Below are 18,873 nucleotides of genomic sequence, written 5' to 3' on the forward strand. Positions count from 1 at the left end.
GACTACGTGATGTGGGCCAAGGTATTCAAAGACACACTTATCATGCAGGATATTCTAAGGACATAGAGATTATCTTTCCGGAGCTGCCCAAGAGCCAGGGCTTTCTTTGAAATGTGGAGAGTTTGGACAGCTCAGGCCTTCTGAGACCCCCACCCCCATTTACTGCAGAGTAAAAGAGACCAAAAATCTTCCTACAGAGTAAAAGAGACCAAAGACCAGAGAGGGCAAGTAACTGGTCCAAAGCCGCCTCCTTGAAGCCAGAATTCAAACCCAGACCTACCTGATGATAAGACAGGTCTCAGGATAGAAGTGAGTTCAAACAACAAATTGCCAACAACAAAATTCTGATTATTTTTCCAATATAGGCACCATGTCTGACATTTAGTAAGCCTTCAATAAAATGTTGTGTGTCTTGAGTAACAGTGTACCTTGCGCTCATCAACAAATGCAAGGATGCACTGTCCCAAAGCTCTGAAATATTCTCCATTTCCTACCTTCCCCCGACACAGCAACACCTCCCAGGATGTTAAGGTGGCATGAACCTTAGTAGTAGCTGCAACATTTATACTGCTGTCTTCGATCCACTCAAGGGATTAAACATTCATACTTTAAGTGCCTCACCTGTAGGCTGGTTCCCAAAAAGCAGACTCTGCCATGGAGTTGAGCATTCAGTGTTGCACAAAGTGCTTGGGATCAGCCCCTGGAAAGGGATGGAAGGACACAAGATGAACAGAGAGAGAATCTGAACTGGGAACTCCAGAGACGCCCTGAGTTGGGTTAAGATGCCCACGTCTTGATACCACCCAGACACCACATCAATCTGCCATTGTGTGTCAGCCTCTCCAGGAGAGCACAGAGGTGGCTCTTGCATGCCTGACATCTCGGGGAAACAACCCCTCCATTGGCAGGAGATCTGGGCGGCTCATCAGCCTAGAGAGTCTGGCTTTGTTTTGTCCTGCTGCTAAATCACCCTTACGTTCACTCCCTTTAGATTCCCTTGGAGTCCCAGTCTGGTCACCAGTGTTAGGAATTCTCCATAAAGAGAATTTGTATCATTCACCAGATCAAACATTGAACGAAGTCTCAGCTTAATGCCAAGTTCGTTTCCAGTTTGACTATTTTGAGCTTTATTTAATATTAGATGCATTTTGTACTTTTTCAAAAAGTTTTTTACTTGTTCTCACCATTAGGAATGAATAAATAACGTACATAATTTTGCTCTATCCCTTTGTCACGAATGACCAGTCCCCTCTTAACTGTCGTGCAGTGGATGAAATCCCTGAACAGGGCCCTCCTAATGCCATCCTTCTGTCCAGGTGAAGGTCACAGTGCTGGAGGACAATGATCCCTTTGCACAGTACCACTACCTGGTGACAGTCTACACTGGACACCGGAGAGGGGCAGCTACTTCCTCCAAGGTACGTGACCATGCAAGTTGATCAGTATGTCCCAACTATAAAGCACTAGCTGGTCCACTGCTGAGTTGCCTTAGCACAGTGGATTGAGTGTTGTAAAGTGGTTTTTTTTTTTCTTTTCTTTTTTTTTTTTTTTAAAGGAAAGAATCTTTTTTTTTTTTTTAAGATTTTATTTATTTATTTGACAGACAGAGATCACAAGTAGGCAGAGAGGCAGGAAGAGAGAGAGAGGAAGGGAAGCAGGCGCCCTGCTGAGCAGAGAGCCCGATGCGGGGCTTGATCCCAGGACCCTGGGATCATGACCTGAGCCGAAGGCAGCGGCTTTAACCCACTGAGCCACCCAGGCGCCCCAGGAAAGAATCTTTTGCCAAACAAAACATCCCCTCCAAGTCCCCATATTTAAAAAGATAAAGGAGAATAGGTTAAGGAATAGTTGGGGTCTAGCACCGTGCCACCAGTCATCTCCCTTATCCCTACCAAAGAATAACTCAGTTAGTTGGTAACCTGCATGCAAATTTGCTCACATAGGAAGAACAGTCAGTAAACTGCTATCAATGAATAAAGAGGAAACAATTTTTAAGAGAGAAGGGAGAAAGGAAAAAAAGAAAATACACGTACCGTTTGAAAGCAATGAGTCTTGAGTTACGTTTTTCTAGGCAAACTGATTAGCTGGCATCTAGCTGAGAGGTCAGGCTGAGCCATCTCTCCTTCAGCGAGCTGACTAGAAGTAGTGAAGAAACTATTTCACTTGCTTATAAATTCTCTGAGGTCCTTGAGCATTTAGCTGTGGAACATATAGCAGGCTGTCTCTGTAACGTCTCATCATCCTTAGTTAAGTTTGGCCTGTGCCACATCACTCGTCAGAATATACTGTCCTCTGCAGCAGCTTTCAAGTTTCCTTTACTAAAACTGAAGGCCTCATGGAACACAGCTGGAGAACCACTGGCGCTGTGTATACTAACCTGGAGAAAGCTCTATTTTTTTTTTTTAATAACAGTAAGATTCATTAGAGTGGAGCATTTGTCTTTTTACTTTTTAAATCCTATTTTTATTTATGTATTTATCTTACTTTTATTTTAAAAATTGTTTTATTTTGATTTATTGCTGTGTCTAGGGCCCTCAACCAGCTGTCTAACATAGAGTAAGTGCTCAGTAACTACTTGTGGAATAACCATAGGAATTAATTTCATCCATCTAATGAAACATTCTTCTCATTTCCTTTAAACATTTAATAGTCCATCTTAATAGGAAAGGAGTGAAAACTTGCAACCCATAAGCCAGTTCTTTGTCTGGAGAGCTGCAGTCACTTTTCAATCTAATCTTGTCTCAGTATGGGCAGCTGCCAGAGGCCAGGGTGCACCATCCTATGGTGCACAGGAAAGCCCCCAGAGCAAGGGGTTATTGGGTCCAGAATGTCTATTGTGGAGAAACCCTGTGGTGGAAACAGAGTGAAAACAAGGATTTGAGTGTGAGTAGTTGATGTGGCGGCAGGGGGAGGGGGTGTTGGATCCTAGACACCCCAGTAGAGGACTGAGAAGGTGACAAGGAAGGGACAGAACCAATAAAGGGTGCCAACCTATTACCTCTCTGGGCAGCTGCAGCTAATCCCACAATGGGACTTTGGAAAATAGTAAACAGCATGGGCCTCAAAGTCATCTCCACTGATGGCTGAGGGAACTGGCTTATTTACCCACCAATCCCATGAGTTGTTGATGGAGGACAGCTCACAGCACCATTAATTCTCTGGCACTTCCAGTCTCCGCTCTCAGAGCCCAAGAACTGCCAGGAAATCGATGCAGTGGCTGGCAGCTGGACATGGGTGCAGGGATCACTGCAGCAGTGAGGCTGAGGGATGTGGGCCAAGCACAGGTGGCAGAACTGCAGCTCTTTGGCTCAGGAAATCAGGCATGCTGATCAGCATCACCTGGATAACTGCAGAAAAGCAGATTTCTGGGCCCTATTCCCAGCATTTTTAGTTGGTAGGTCTGGAGTGGGACCTAGGAATATGTATTTATGAAATAATGGGCTCTCGTGCATTCATGTCTCAGTGCCAGGCACATTGGGAGACCCTGGGAATAGAATTGTTGGGGCGGGGGGAACCAGTTCTTACGCTAGAACCCTTATAAACAAACATGTGGAAAGTTTAAAAAGGTTGCCGAGAAGTGTTTTATAACTCATGCTGAAGACAAAAATGCAGGCAGTGTTATCCTAAATCTTCATATACCTGAAAAATAGCTCAGGCGGGCCCACGATGGGAAGAGAGGAGAGAATGAAAGGGCCTTACAAGGTTGGTTTTCATTGGGTTTTGGATCCTTCCAATGAAACACGGCCACCGGGGCTTGGTTATCATGTGGAATTGGCCATTCCTAGTCTCTGGATTTCAGGTGACTGTCACCCTATACGGCCTGGATGGAGAGAGTGAACCCCACCACCTGTCAGACCCTGACATCCCAGTTTTTGAGCGAGGAGGAGTGGATGTCTTCTTACTCTCCACCATGTTCCCCCTGGGGGAACTGAGGAGCCTGCGGCTGTGGCATGACAACTCGGGGGCCCGGCCATCCTGGTAAGTCGGGGTGGGCACACCATGAGAACCTACGATGTGCCACACCAGGGCTGGGCATTGTGCATTCGCTGCCAGGCCAATCCTCACAACCCTCCTCAAACACCCAGAATGGATGCCCATCTCACAGAAAGAGACACGGAGGGTTAGAGAGACCCAACCACCCATGAGCCTCACGGCCTGGATCAGTAGCTAGGACAAGGACGAGAGGTTGCAAGCCTGGGGTCCAGTGCTAGCTCCACTCTTGGCACATTCGCAGCATCGACCTTCATTTAGGCCCCAGTTCCCCACCTGTAAAATGGGGATAGATGCCCATTTTGAAGATAAACCTTGCCCAATAAGAGGAGACTAAATGAGACATTGGGCTGGTTATATAGTAGAAGAGGTGAGAACAACTGCCGCTCTGAGCATTAAGCTAAGCCTTCCTGTTTCTGTGTCTTTTTCTCATTGGCTCCTCAAGGACAAGTATTCTCATTCTTGTTTTACAGGTGGGAAAATTTAAACTCAGGCAAGATAAGTGACTTGCCCAAGCTCTAAAACATGTAATACATTTTGTCAGAATGCTCGTGACATACAGATATCTGCCGTATATAGAATATTCCCACACTATTAATCAACTAGCCAACTTACCATTTTTTATTTTAAAAATTTTATAAAATTTTAAACAGAACACGTTTCATCTCTGTAACGTAAAAATGCTTATGATCATTTTAAACCGTATTTGTACCATTTTATGGTCCATACAAAATTGCATATGGGCCATTTCCACTGCCTGTGCCCCCAGAAGGGAGGAGAGCCACAGATGATCTAAAACAGTGTTAAAACTCTTCTAAAAAAAAAAAAAAAAAAAAAAAAAAACTCAGAGATGAGAATCCACCTGAGGATTATTTGGTTTGTGAGGCCAAAACTAGTGACCTAAATCAGTCATTTCCAGCCTGACCACCTGTCAGTGGCTTACAACTTTAGAAAAACAGAGCACTTCTATGGATATCTTCAATTTACCTAAGGGATTAAACATTACTACTTTAAGTGCTATATGTTGGTTCCTGGGAAGCAGACCCTGAGATAGATTTCAGGGTGCAGGGTACCTAGGACCAGCTCCTGGGAAGGGAGAGAAGGAAGCAGGATGAGCAGAGATGATGCAGCATAACAGCTTGGCTGACCTCCATGGGGAGCTCTGGAGTGTCCCGAGTTGGGCTGGGATGCCCAGGTCTTGATCACACCCAGGCACTGCACCCATCAATCATTGGATGTTGGCCTCCCCAGGAGGGTGTGAGATTCAACAGAAGTGTCTTCCTAGAAATGAGAAAATGCATGTCTGGAGCTTTCAAGCATAGTCCCTATTACACAGTAAATGCTCAGTAAAGAGGGGCCCTTGATACTGCTATTCTTTTTTTTTTTTTTAATCGCTATTCTTATCAGCCATAAGGCAACAGGGGAAATGGTGGCTCCTGCATCTGACATCCCAGCAGAGGCGAGATCATTCCATTTCTTCCCCAGGTCTCAAAGACCTAAATCAGGTTAGATGACACCCGTGAGGTCCTGAGTCGAAACTAGATGGCTCACGCCCTGGGTGTACGCCTGCAGGAAGACCAGCATTTGCGTGCCTGTGTCTGTGCCTCCCGGAATTCCCACAATGTAGACAACTTGGCTTTTCTCCCAGGCCTCTGGACGCTGGTCCTGGACTTGCAGGCCTGCAGCCGGACTAATAGTTTCAGAAGGCACCCTCTTGCAGCATACATCTGTGAAAACGTGGCAGCCTACAAGAGCTGGCTCTCCACACTAGCTGAGCTCCCACATGAGGCCACTCTGCCCCCTGATTGGGGCATTTTGGTCAAGGCACCAAGAACAAGGAAGAAAAATACAAAATCTGTCTTTTCAGGAATTCTTGTTCTTAAACTCAGGTTTGCAATGGTATTAACCCTCGTTGTGCCCAAAGAAGCCTCACTCCCCCCTCAACACTGTCCTCAGAAGTGTGGGTCTCTTCTCCAGGTACGTGAGCCGGGTGCTGGTGCATGACCTGGCTAGGGACCAGAAGTGGCATTTCCTCTGCAACTCGTGGCTGTCCATTGATGTTGGAGACTGTGTTCTTGACAAAGTATTTCCAGTGGCCACAGAGCAGGACAGGAAACAATTCAGGTACTTCTTTTTTTTGGTAAGCAAATGCTGTTTACCTTGTTCTTTCGTCTCTAGGGAAGATGCATCACAATCCAGCTGAAGCAGAATAAAGGCACGTTTCGGCTCTCGTGCCTGGGTAGCTTCGAGTGTGTAACATTAATGATCAATCAGTTTCTCTTGTTGGGACTGAGGTGCTCTGGAGGGATACGGACCCTCTGACACAGAATTATCTTGGAGGTGGTGAAACGGTTGAACAGTTATCCATATTTCCTTACACAGGACATAGAATAAAATGTTTCATATGAGTGAACAGAGTGGTTTGAATGGTGATTTCATGTCTGCCCATCTGAGGCTCCTTCTTCAATTTTACTCTAAATAGGTGTTTCAGCATGTGTGTCCCTTGGCTTTCCTTCCTTCCTTCCTCCTACATCTGGTCAAACACATCAAAGCAGATACAAATGTACACACACGTGCTCATGTGCACACATACAATACCACAGAATGTTGCTTATTTTATATCTTTTAAAATGGTATTACTCTAAATATGTCATCTTATTTCTTTGATGACAGACCATGAACATCCTTCCAGGACAGTATGCTTGGGTCAAATGTATCCTCGCTGGCTGCAAAATATCCACAGACTGGATGTCCCACAACTAATTCAACCATTCTTCTATCAATGGACATTTAGTCTGTTCCCAACCAATATTAAAAAAAAATCAAGAGACTCCACAAGAATCTGGCAAGTGTGAAGGTGGTGGGCCAGGGTTCCTGCTTGGTACCAATTTGCTGGAGCAGAGTACCAACATTTTTCTTTGAAGGGCCATGTGCTCTCCATTTTACCACAGTCCTTACCCACCCCTAGTACCTCACTCCCACCCCACTTCATTTAACTTGACTTATTTACATCTATCCAGGCCCCTTTAGCATTTGAGTTTGTGACCTCTACTTTAAATGGCTTCTGAGTTAGGTTCAAAACAAAGTCAGTTTCCAGTGCATTTACTGAAAGGTGTCTTTCCCTCCTAGCTGCCACTGGGAATAGCTCAGCCTGCAAAGAGAAAAAGTCCAAGTCAGAGACACTTGGACCCAAGGACAGACAGAACACTGATGTGGGCACATGGCTCCCAGTTTCACATGCATGCTTCTGACTTGCTACATGCCCTTGCAAAAGTCAGTTCACCTCTCCAGGTCTCAGCTTCCACATCTGAAAAATGAGTTGTTCAATGTGCCTCCCCCAAGGGAACCTGTGCCGGTCCCGTGAGGTGATGTGGGTAGTATACTTAGCACAGTAAGCGTCTCAGAGTAAGTGCTCTATTACATGAGCAGATATGATCCTCCCAATGCATCAGACTTGTGATACTTGAAAACCAGACAGAGAGCTGCCTAAAGGCAGGGCTGTGTCATTCCCTCATGAATCTCGGTGCCCAGCAGAACACCTGGCACACAACACCAGGCTCACCAAATATTTGTGGAACTATCAGCAGAACATTGAGTAGAACAATCACATGGAAATCACTGTTGTTGACAGCCGACCTCTCTCCTTAGCCACCTTTGAGTCCAGGCCACTCCCACAGCACAGACTGTGGGACAGTCAAAGTACCATGCAAGTCTGAGGGGTGCTGGCATTAGCCACCAGAACGGGCACCAGTTGGGAGTATCAGTTCCACACAATCTCAAGGTGAATGGGGGCCCCTTGTAAGTCCTGCGGTTAGACTAAATTCTAGACCAAATCCTAGACTAACACAGATGCCTAAGGAGAATACGGTATCATTTCCAGAAATCCTGTCTTGCAATTTTGATTCTCTTAAACTGAGTCTGAAGCTAAAGCCTGGGATTTTTAACCAATATCATCTAATGCACTAGTTATAATAAACCTAATAATACTATAGTTATAGGATTATATTAAAATTACAACAAAAATGATAATGGCTAATACTGACGAGCACTCACATAGATGTTAGCTACTTTGCCAAATGTTGTACAAAAATCATCACTTAATCCTTTCAGAAATCACATGAGGCAGGTTCTATTATAACCCCCATTTTACAGATGAGTAACTGACGTGCAGAGAGAGAGTAAAGTAACTTGCCTGAGGACACAGAGCAGGTAGGAGGGCCACCTAGGATTCCAACCTCCTCTGTTCAGAACCCCCATCACTAACTAAGTGATGTTAAGATGCTGTATATCTTCCACATGAGAGAAAACAGAGAATAAATCTTAGAAGCAAACACCTCCCTCTTATCCCAAGATTGCTCCGGAGAGACCAGTCTTCTCCCATCTCTGCCCCCTCTCCCTGCCTTTTCACAGGCACCTGTTTTTCATGAAGACGTCCACAGGCTTCCAGGATGGACACATCTGGTATTCCATCTTCAGCTGCACAGCTCGGAGCAACTTCACCCGTGTCCAGAGGGTGTCCTGCTGCTTCTCCCTGCTCCTCTGCACCATGCTGACCAGCATCATGTTCTGGGGTGTTCCCAAGGACCCAGCTGAACAAAAGATGGACTTGGGTAAGTCCCGATGTCGTGACAGAGCTAGTGGTCAGTGGGTGTCACACAATTCCAGAGGTCCCAAGACCACCTTCAGGTTCAAGAATTCTCTAGAACTACTCACAGAAGTCAGAAACACCATTATGCTCATTACAGAGAAAGGATACAATTAAAATCAGGAAAAGAATGAGGCACATGGGGCAGGGTCCAGGGGAGACCAGGGCAGAACTTTCAGTTGTGTTCTCCCAGGGAAGCAGTGACAATGGTCAGTCTCGTCCCAACAATGATGTGTGACAACACACATGGAGTATTGCCAACAAGGGACACTCCCTAAGCCCTGGTGTCCGGAGGTGTTATTGGGGCTTGCTCACATAGACATGGCTGACACCCCGCATGGCTGACCTTAGCCAGTAGCCCCTCCAGAGGCTGAGGTGACACTGTATGGTGAAGGCCCACACCAGAAATCACTGTTAACATAGACTATACAGCGTGGCCCAAGACCTCGGGTAAACAAGGGGTATCTACCAGACAGAACATCCCAAGAGCTTAGAGGTCACCTCCCAGGAGCCACTCAAGGGCCAAGCCTCTTTGGGAAAGGTCAGTCTTTACTGCACACCCACCTTCTGGAAGTGGTGGAGAAAACGTTCCATTAACCCTTTTCTTCCTCCGTCCTAGGTGAAATTGAATTTGCTTGGCAGGAAGTGATGATTGGACTGGAGAGCTCTCTCCTCACGTTCCCCATCAATCTCCTAATCGTTCAGATCTTTCGAAACACCTGTCCTCGGGTCACTAAGGAGCAGAACACTGAGAAATGGGATAGGGGCTCCCCTAGCCTGGCCTCCTCACAACAGCCCATGGAGAATGGCCTTCTGACACTTGAAGTGGTGACCAAGGCATGTCTTCAGCCTTGACGGTGGGCAGAAATGGTTGGGGGAGTACTGGGGCTTGAGATCTGGCAACCCCTGATGGATGACAGCATCAGCCTCCAAGAGTCATCAATGACACACACTTGTGTGCGCACACACACATGCATGTTCAGTTGGGCACATGTGTGCACACATGTATACACACTGTGCAGGTGCATGCGTATACATGCACACACTTATAGACAGGTATACATGCATGTGCACATACATATACAAAGGCATACACAAACACACATAGATAGGCCTTTGCACACCTGTACATGTACACACATACATATGCACACACACCTACCATAGACATACATACACACACGTGAACACATACATACACACACCTACATATATACACACACTTTCGGGGTACATAGTGTGTACACAATATTATACCTTTATCATAGATCACAGCTGGAAACCCAGAGAAGGGACTCCCTCTGCATTCATGCACTCAATAAACATTTACTAAGCACCTACTACATGACGCACTTTGAGAAATACAACCTGGAATGCGTCAGTTCGAATCCTAGAGATAAATGGCTCAGGGTGATCCAACATCATATCTCTGTGGGCAAAGCTGGGATGAACCCAGACTGCCAAGCCCCGGAGTAGCTCTTAACTACGTAGCCTCTTAACTACGATACTGCCTCCCTCACCTTTGCTCATGTTCCCCTTACCCTACCTGGGCTGACTTGCAGGATATGTGGAGACTCGTCAGCTCGCTGTTTAAAGCTCTGAAGGTGCCATCACCTGCCTCCGGCTGGGACTCAGCAGCACCAATGGACATCAATCACCTTCTGGCCTTGGTGCAGGACATTGTCTGTCTGCAGAACGTGGCAGGGCCAGAGCTCTGGGAGGAAGCCAAACAGAGAGAGAACCATTTAATGCTCCCTCTTGGGTCTCTACAAGCAAAAGGTAAGTCATGATGTTTCTGAGCTGAGAAAAGGGGCACGTCTGGACCAGGTGGATACAGGACTTAGGGCCGGCTCTGTATCACTAGGGAGTGAAGATGTCCTACAGGGTCTCCTCCCTCACTGACCTCCACTGCAACCACCTGCCATCACTTCTCTCTCTCTGCACACAGGCAACCCGCTCTCTTCACAACACCAAGCTGCCTTCCCGCTAAAGACCATCCCACATCTTGTCCTTCCATCTGGAATGTTCTTAGCATCTCCTGCATTGCTTTAATGCCACCCTGCCAAATCATGACTTGGGGGAAGAGCTGTTTAAAGTCTGCAGCCAACTTTGCTGGACTGTGAGCTCTGTGAGGTCAGAGCCATCTGACTGTTCTGTCTCCATCGTTTCCCTAGTGCCTGGCCCTGTACAACACATAGAAAGCATGCAACAAACATGCATGGGGTGATGTAAGCATAGGAGATCATTATGGAAAGCACAAAGCAAAAAGGCAGGCTGGTCTTTCATATATGGTAAGAACAGCATTGGCCAGCCTGGTAACTCTGGGTACTGGCTCTGCCATTAATGGGCTGTGTGACTTTGGACAGGTTACTTCAGTTCTCTGTGCCTCAGTTTCCTTTTCTGTAAAGTACTGGGGGATGCAACGTCAAACCAGATCCACTTCCACATGTGAGGGGCAGGACACAAGATGATGGACAGGACAGTAAAAAACATTAAAGAACACTGAGTTGTAGAGTGAAAAAGTCACTCCTCCATTCTGTTCCAGACTTTCCAGAAGCAAATCTCAGTTTGGTTACAAGTGTGTCTTTAACACCCTTTTAACACTTGTTCTGTTTGGCAGAGAGATAGCAGGTCTCAAACCTGGAGCTTTTTCAAAGAGTATTCAGCTAGAATTTAGTACCATTATTTCTTTCCTGTCCATCTTCCACCCACATCAATGCCACCAGTGTTCAGACCAGGCTGTCCAACAGAACTGCCCACAGTGCTGGAAATGTTCTGCATCTCTGCATGGCAGTATGAGAGCCACAGGCCCCATGTAGCTCCTGAGCACTTGAAATGTGGCTGGTGTGACTGAAAAACTGCAGTTCTCATCTTTTTTTTTTTTTCTTAAAGATTTTTATGTATTTATTTGAGAGAGAGAGAGAGAGAGAGAGAGAGTGAGAGAGGGCACATGAGAGGGGAGAAGTTCAGAGAGAGAAGCAGACTCCCTGCAGAGCTGGCAGCCCGATGTGGGACTCAATCCTGGGACTCCAGGATCATGACCTGAACCGAAGGCAGTTGCTCAACCACCGGAGCCACCCAGGTGCCCCTGCAGTTCTCAACTTAATTTCAATCAATTAATGGGGCCAGTGGCTGTCATAATGGCTGGTGTGGGTTAAGAATGCTGCCATTTTTGATACACCAGGCTGATCACTATCTAAACCTTGTTTAGAACACAGACATGGATGGGGTCTACAGAATGGGGAATCTGAATTCATAAACTCTTGGCCACACCTCTGATGCAGTGAATTACATTTCTGGGGCTGAGGTCGGGATCTGCAGTTTCAACCAGTCACTCAGGTGACTTTCGAGCACACTTAATGTTGAGAGTCAGTGCCCTCAAAACAAGATCCCACATCCTTATTGGCCAGGCTCATGCTGACCCCGTGGTCAGCCCCATCTTGACCTCCATGATCCAGCCACCCTGGAGGATTTGTCCCGGACAGTTGGACTTGGACTGCCCATGAAGGCTGTCTTGCAGGAGCTCTGCTGATGCCTGCACTGGACTCCTGGCCTTGAGTTTGGGGACTTTGGTGTTCATAGCAGAGGCCTTAGAATAGGGACTCTTGAGTCAGCCAGGCCCTAGGGCTCTCCCTGCTGCAACAGTAGCTGTGCAACTTTGGACAAGTTGCTCAGCCTATGACTCAGCTTCCTGCCCTGTAAAATGGGAGTATTGATCCACTTTGCCTCTTGGCTCATTCTGAGGACTGAATGAGGTCATAAGACACAGGAAAACTTAGACCAAGCCTGGTACAAAGCAGGTATTCAGTAAGCGGTGTTACAGTTGATTGGGAGAGATGGTATCTTCCAGAAACATTGCCAGAGGGCTTGCACCATGAAGGCTGTTGATGTCAGAAACTGCAGCTGTGGCTTCAGCGAGGAGGGTAAGGGAGGAGGCCTGAGTCAGAGGGAGGCAGAGTTGATGTTGTCCCAGACCTTCACTGTCCTCTAACCCGAGCCCAGTTGCACGCTTCTCCACAGTGCTGGTTACCTTCCCACTCATTGACATCTCACTGGTGACTGCAGAGGAGCTGTGGGGTGAGTGTGCTCTCTCCTGCCACCTCCCATGTCTGGTTTCACATTCCTCTTGCAAACACCAGTCCAATCAGCCTGGACACTGACTGCTCTGGGAGAAGATGCCCCGAGGCTTCAGCCTCCCAGCTCAGGGGCAGACTCCCAGGCCTGGTTCTGCCTGGAGAGGCCAAGCCCAAGCTTCCCCTAGAAGGAATCAGGAATAGTGGAAATGTTCAGGGTTTTTTTCTTGCAATGAGTAATTTTTTTTTTTTTTTTTTAATTTGACAGAGATCACAAGTACGCAGAGAGGCAGGCAGAAAGAGAGAGGAGGAAGCAGGCTCCCGGCTGAGCAGAGAGCCTGATGTGGGGCTAGATCCCAAGACCCTGGGATCATGACCTGAGCCGAAGGCAGAGGCTTTAACCCTCTGAGCCACCCAGGCGTTTAGGAAGCTGAAATTTGAACAAACCAACTGTATAAAAACACTCATGAGATATTCGGGGGGAAACTTGACCTCTCACTGGGTATTTCATGCTATTAAGGGATTATCGTTACTCATTTTATTTTATTTATTTATTTATTTAATTTTTTTTTTTAAGATTTTATTTATTTACTTGACAGGGAGAGATCACAAGTAGACAGAGAGGCAGGCAGAGAGAGAGAGAGAGAGAGGGAAGCAGGCTCTCTGCTGAGCAGAGAGCCCGATGCGGGACTCGATCCCAGGACCCTGAGATCATGACCTGAGCCGAAGGCAGCGGCTTAACCCACTGAGCCACCCAGGCGCCCAATCGTTACTCATTTTAAATGTTGATAATGACATCATCATGGTTTTAATTTTAAAAAGAGTCCCTATATTCTCCAGAAGCATATTAAAATTAAAATATCAGTGACATGACCCGGGCCTTGGAATTTGCTTCAAAATCATCCACATGGAGAGAGTAGGCTGGGTGCCAGGGAAACACAACTGGTCATGAGTTGATAACTTTGAGTAGTGAGTGTGTGTGCAGGTTCATCTCATTACTCTACTTCTTTAAGTTTAACATTTTTCATAATAAAAATAAGTTGAAAGCAAAAGATTAAGACTAACACTATCTTTGGCACCAGGCAAATCTTGTGTATATTAAAATAATAATATATTTGCTGGGATGCCTGGGTGGCTCAGAAGGTGAAGCGTCTGCCTTCAGCTCAAGTCATGATCCCTGGGATAGAGTCCCACATTGGGCTCCTTGCTCAGCGGGGAGCCCACTTCTCCTCTGCTTGCCATTTTCCCTGTTTGTGCGCCCGCTCTCTCTGACAATAATAAAAATCTTTAAAATATTATTTGCTGATGAGCTAATACCATATCTAGGATTTGCTTTAAGGTATTCCAGAGAAAGAAGAAAGTCGGGGGAGGGGGCAGAGACAAAACAACATTGGCAAAAGGCTGGTGCTTGCAGCAGCAGGTGATAGATACTTATTCTGTTCTCTTCTGTCGACGTGTACAGAAATTTTGAGAATGCCCTTGATAAAAGGTGAAAGAGGAATGTATGAATCCTAACTGGCCATGGAAGCCTGGTACCTTTCCCCATCTTTCTAGATCTCTCATGCCATGGTATATAGTAAGTGTTCAATACCGAAAGCTGTTACTATCATTGCTTTTGTGGCAGGCAGTCTGCTCTGGCATTCAGCACTAGCTAATGCTCTCTGTCCCCTGTCCTCCAGAACAAATGCGATGTCTGATGCCAGAGATGGGCCCAAGTGACCCTCAGAAGGACAATGTCTACAAGCAGTGTCTCTACCTTCAGTTGGAGCACATGGAGCAAGAGCTTCGGCTGGTGGGGTCCTGTGGCTTCCCCCAGAGCCAGAGCCACGCCCGGGCCCTCAGCCAGCTGCAGATGCTGAAGGGCTGTCTGGGGGGACAGCTGGGCACCCCAACCCCAGCATATGCCAGGTAATCCTCTCCCCTGGGTGCTGAGTGGGAGACACCATACCCCTGGCCACCTTGGAAGGATGTTCACCCAGATCACATGTATAATATGAATAATACATTTCCTCAATTCTAAAGACCCTTTTAAAGAGAGATAGGCCAAAGACTATACTTTCAGGGATCATTTCTGACAAACCATAAGAGACTCTTAATGTCACAAAACAAACTGAGGGGGGCCGGGGGGAGGAGGGTAGGGAGAGGGTGGTGGGTTATGGACATTAGAGAGGGTATGTGCTGTGGTGAGTGCTGTGAAGTGTGTAAACCTGGCGATGCACAGACCTGTACCCCTGGAGCTAATAATACACTATATGTTTATAAAAAATTTTAAAAATTAAAAAAATAGAATAAATATGTGAACATGGGGGAAAAAAAAAAAGTGAGACAGGCCAGCAATTTACAGGAAATTTCCCCTCAGAAAAAAACCCAAAACACCAAGTTATTAAAACTGCCCTTTGAGGTGGGTACCAGATACGGAGGTGGGTATGAGATGCCAGATAGAATATAGAATAGCCCTTTGAGGTGGGTACGAGGTACAGAATCTAACAGGTCAAGGAGCTTGGCCACAGTCACACAGCTGGTGAGGGTAAAGTGGGACTTGAACTTGAGCCTGGCAGGTGCTACTCTGATCATACCCATCCTGCATTTCAGCTTCCCGATGGCAAGCAAGCATCCTCGAGGCCTGCCCTGGTGGTTCGTCGTGGTGGGCTGGCTCCTGGTGGCAGTCACCAGCAGCGTGGCAGCCTTCTTTACCATGCTCTACGGCCTGCACTATGGGCGGGCCAGATCCCTGAAGTGGCTCATCTCCATGGCCGTCTCCTTCGTGGAGAGTGTGTTTGTCACCCAGCCCCTGAAGGTCAGGCTGCCCTGGACCCCTCCACCCACACTTTCCCTCCTGCCAGCTGCCCTGTCCTTAGGCTCAGCTGTTCTTTGTCTATTCGTTACAAACCTACACAGCACCTTGCTGGAGAGGTGGTGCTGGTAGCAGGTAGGGAATTATAATGAACTTAATCACTATGATAATCCAAGTTCTGGGACAGGGGCTCTGGGACAGAGACTCTAGGCCAGGTGGAGTGGCTTATCAAGATGTGGTGGTCAGCATCAGAATCACCCTCAGGAGGGTCCTTGCCTCTGTTCTATAAATGACAAGAGGTTAGGAAGGGAAGGTCACAAATATCTTGCCCTAGGTTATATGTATATACCATATTTCCCCAATTAATACCATATTTCCTCAATTCTATATTATATTCTATAATATGTAATTATATATATTATATATATATGCCATAATTCCTCAAATAATACCATATTTCCTCAATTCTAAAGATCCTTTTAATTGTGAGATAGACCAGCAATTTAGAGGAACTTTACCCTCAGAAAAACAAAAACAACAACAACAACAAAAAACACCAAATCATTAAACCTGTGTGTCATTTGGAAGACACACTCCTATTTCTGAAATGTAAAGTTACTGTTAGAGTTGGAGAAATACTGAGCCCCAGCCTGGAGCTTGGAGCCACGGCTCCCCCTGGAAGGAGTCAGGTGGTAGGAATATACTGTGTGTGTTGGGGTGAGGGGGCGGGGGCTGCAGAAAGGAAGGGACATTTACAGTGAATCTTTTCACCTATGAGACTCTCCAAATCCCTAACCCCCATTTTACCTGATAGTCCCCAGTTCTTTCCTGAATACCCTTTATCAGAAGATTTAAACAACTCCCAACATCTCCAATCTAGTCTGAGAATAGTAAGAATGGAGTAGTGAGCCATTCTGTTCCCAACCAAAGCCCAGAATCTTACTAAGCTCATGCACTGTTGGCGCAGAGGTAAAGGCATGGATGGAATGAAGAAAGGGGGAGGGGCGGAGGGAGGGAGGGAGGGAGATGTAATTCAGCACTAGAGATAGTATAAGAAATAAGAGGAGACTGTCTCTTTTCCACTGTGTATTTTTTCCTGTTTTGTTGAAGATCATTTGACCATAGCGTTGAGGGTCCATATCTGGGCTCTCTGCTCTGTTCCACTGGTCTGTGTGTCTGTTTTTATGCCAGTACCATGCTGTCTTGGTGATCACAGCTTTGTAGTAAAGCTTGAAATCAGGCAATGTGATGCCGCCAGTTTTATTTTTGTTTTTCAACATTTCCTTAGCAATTCGGGGTCTCTTCTGATTCCATACAAATTTTAGGATTATTTGCTCTAGCTCTTTGAAAAATACCGGTGGAATTTTGATCAGAATGGCATTAAAAGTATAGATTGCTCTAGGCAGTATAGACATTTTAACAATGTTTATTCTTCCGATCCAAGAGCATGGAATGGTCTTCCATCTTTTTGTGTCTTCTTCAATTTCTTTCATGAGTGTTCGGTAGTTCCTCGAGTACAGATCCTTTAAAAAAAAAAAAAAAAAGAAATAAGAGGGAGCTCTATCAGCAGGGGAGTGCAGGTACGAAAGTGCAGGTGGGAAAGCTCCGGTGGTATGAGAAGCAGGGGGAGCTCAGGATTCACAGTTTCTGCTTGGCGGCCAGGTGCTCTGGCCCATTCCCTTCACAGCCACATCCCCTCTTGGCGCAGAATGGCCTGGTTCCCACCTTACTTCCTCAGAGAAGTATGGCTTCTGTGCCCAGGATACAGATGTGGCCTTGATCCTGACCCCTCTCTGATAAGGAGCTGACGGTGTCCAGCCCAGGCCTGGGGTTCACAGTGGGTGTGTTTCAGGTGCTGGGCTTTGCTGCCTTCTTTGCACTGGTCTTGAAGAGAGTAGAGGATGAGGAAGAGCTGGTGGCCTCCCTCCCAGGACGTCTATCTGGCCCAGGTAATAGTGCATAGGTGGAGGCAGGGGCCTAGAACCCGATGAAGATGAGACGGCCCTACAAAGCCCAGCTGCTGACTTTTTTACCCCATCATTCCTTCACCCCTGACTGGGGAAGCACCCCCAAACCATCCAAAACTCTCTAAAGCAACCTTGTTCCTTCTCTACCCCAGCCTTTGTCTCTGGCACCAAAGCACGACCCTTGGCCAGAAAAGGCCCCTTGGGGGCCACACTTTGCGCGGGCATCATTCTCTGTGTAATCCCAAGCAAGCAGCTTTCTCCTCCTCGGCTCAGGGCCCTGGTCTTTAGAATGAAAACCAAAACCAAAGATGCTTGCAGGTAGGCTACAGAGTTCCGGGACAAGGGTCTGTAAACTACAGCCATGAGGCCAAATCTAGCCCACTTTCCATAAAGGAAGTTTCCATAAATGAAGTTTTATTAAAACAGAGCCATGCTGACCCCTGCTGGATGAGGCCACTGAGCAGCCCCCTGTCCCGCAGCTGGTTTCTCATTTCACAGCCTAAACTCCTGAGAATGCCTGCAGTAAGATAATCACAAAACAAACAAGCGGACAGAACAGAGTCAGCACTCCAGCAGTGTAGACAGAGATTCTGACATTCGGGGAAAATACAACGGGAATAAACAAAAGGCATACCTATATTATTGTACCGATATTATTACATAGCGTGGTTTCCTCCGCATGGGCTGGTATTCTTCCACTCTAGGATAGGGTTTGAGCTTTTTTTGTTTTGGCTTTGAGGATCCAAAAGGTCCATTAAAATCTTCCCAAGACAAAAGAGTAATTTTTGTCCCAAGAGACGCCAGCTTTGAGAACAATTAAATATTCATTCAGTCATTCTTTTGGCAGCCACTCAGGGAGTACTTGCTGTGTGCCAGGCAGTTCGATGGCTTAGGACCATGATTTACATAAAACCCACTCATTGTGAGTGTGTAACTCATTGATTTTAGTAAATTTCTAGAGTTGTGCAACCATCCTCCTAATCTGTCATCCTCAAAGGTTCCCTCTTGACCATTTAAAGCCAATCCCTGCTCTCATCCCTGGCAATGCAGCACGAGATGGAGCAGGTTGCCCTTGGAAAGCACAGCCCACAGGGAGACACACATTAGACAAGTAAACAACACAAGCGCAAAATGTGAGAACTCAGGGAGCGCACAGGAGAACGCAGGCCTCTCTGCTGAAGTAGTACCTATGTTGGCTACTGGAGCCTGGCGAAGGGAGGGAAGCACATTGGGCCCTTGCAAAGGCCCTGAGGTGCAGCAGAGCTTGTCATTTTATAGTGATTACAGACAGTGTGGACCAAGCAAGGGGAATTAGGGGGAGAATGGTTCAAGATGACGACCGAGAGGTGGGTGGGGAGCAGAGCCTTGTAGCACCCGGTACTGGGATTCCGGAGTGCTGCAGAG

The 18,873-nt window shown here is 46.7% G+C and overlaps 1 protein-coding gene across 1 annotated transcript in view; it reads left to right on the top strand.

Annotated features, from left to right (window-relative positions):
- The window catches only part of PKD1L2 (polycystin 1 like 2), a 91,193-nt gene that overhangs the window by 54,633 nt on the left and 17,687 nt on the right, over positions 1 to 18,873 (top strand). Inside the window, exons 25-33 of the mRNA XM_032854606.1 lie at positions 1,317 to 1,418; positions 3,800 to 3,978; positions 5,968 to 6,114; positions 8,401 to 8,600; positions 9,255 to 9,472; positions 10,198 to 10,414; positions 14,388 to 14,616; positions 15,301 to 15,505; positions 17,355 to 17,451. Of these exons, the coding sequence (XP_032710497.1) occupies positions 1,317 to 1,418; positions 3,800 to 3,978; positions 5,968 to 6,114; positions 8,401 to 8,600; positions 9,255 to 9,472; positions 10,198 to 10,414; positions 14,388 to 14,616; positions 15,301 to 15,505; positions 17,355 to 17,451 (1,594 nt within the window). The remainder of the gene's footprint in view (positions 1 to 1,316; positions 1,419 to 3,799; positions 3,979 to 5,967; positions 6,115 to 8,400; positions 8,601 to 9,254; positions 9,473 to 10,197; positions 10,415 to 14,387; positions 14,617 to 15,300; positions 15,506 to 17,354; positions 17,452 to 18,873) is intronic.

The sequence above is a fragment of the Lontra canadensis genome, unplaced genomic scaffold (genome assembly GCF_010015895.1).
Source record: "Lontra canadensis isolate GAN:19392208 unplaced genomic scaffold, GSC_riverotter_1.0 scaffold8, whole genome shotgun sequence".
NCBI lineage: Eukaryota > Metazoa > Chordata > Mammalia > Carnivora > Mustelidae > Lontra > Lontra canadensis.